Consider the following 974-nt stretch of genomic DNA (forward strand, 5'->3'; position numbering starts at 1 on the left):
GGGCTGGCTGGCATGTGGTGCTGGGGGATTGAACCGCGGTCCCTGTGCTTTGCTAAGCTTGTTCTAAGGTGCTTTAGACCACTGAGCCATCTCACCAGCCCCAGTAAATATTTTATTAAATCACCAGTGAGTCACATTTTCTTTTTAGAAATTTTTTGGCTGCTAATTTCATCATGAATTATTTATATCAGTGACTTTTAAGAAAGAATTTTGGCTACTTATTAAAACCCTGACACTATTTTTGATGTGTATAAGTTAATGTATTATTTTCATTGTTAGAAAATGCTTCTACAACTGTCTGACTGATAAAATGTCTTGCTTTTTTTTTTTTTTTTTTTAATATCCTTGTTCTCAATTTTCATTTAGGTATACAGGACCAATCAGTGTGCAGGCGAGTTTGTTGTGACATTTCCTCGTGCCTATCATTCTGGATTTAACCAGGGCTACAACTTTGCTGAAGCTGTGAACTTCTGTACTGCTGACTGGGTCTGTTCTATAGCAAGTGGCTGTTGTACGTGTACTAACACCACTGTACAGTGAAGCTTAGGTGTCATACTTGCTCACTGGGTTCTGGATAGGGACCAGAGTGTTGCAGTGGAGACCCATGTGGCTCTTGTAATTTAGAGAGTTACCTAGCATTTCCATCACATTGCTTATCTAGAAAGTTATATAATTCTTTTGTTCTCATACTTTCATTTTTCCATTCTGTTTGAATTTAAATTGGGCAGCTAATTATTTTGAGGGAGTGTAGTTCTTTTAGTCTTCCCTTTCCATGAGCACTTTTAGATCTTAAAATGTGTAAATGATAATGCCACTCATTTCTGTTTTACTTATATGAGATATGAAAATAATAGTTATGGTTAGATCATGTTGATTGGGGAAAAATACATATTTCTCTCCCTCTCTTTTTTTTTTTTTTGGCAGAACCAGGGATTGAACTCAGGCCCTTGTGCTTGCCAGGGAAGCACTTACTC

General features: G+C 37.2%; 1 protein-coding gene across 4 annotated transcripts in view; it reads left to right on the forward strand.

Annotated features, from left to right (window-relative positions):
• Positions 1-974, forward strand: part of Kdm5a (lysine demethylase 5A) — a 125,706-nt gene that overhangs the window by 54,937 nt on the left and 69,795 nt on the right. For all 4 annotated transcript variants that reach the window (XM_023717719.1, XM_023717720.1, XM_004633393.2 and 1 more), the window contains one exon: positions 367-486. In XM_023717719.1, the coding sequence (XP_023573487.1) occupies positions 367-486 (120 nt within the window). The remainder of the gene's footprint in view (positions 1-366; positions 487-974) is intronic.

The sequence above is a fragment of the Octodon degus genome, unplaced genomic scaffold (genome assembly GCF_000260255.1).
Source record: "Octodon degus isolate 3935 unplaced genomic scaffold, OctDeg1.0 scaffold00054, whole genome shotgun sequence".
Lineage (NCBI taxonomy): Eukaryota > Metazoa > Chordata > Mammalia > Rodentia > Octodontidae > Octodon > Octodon degus.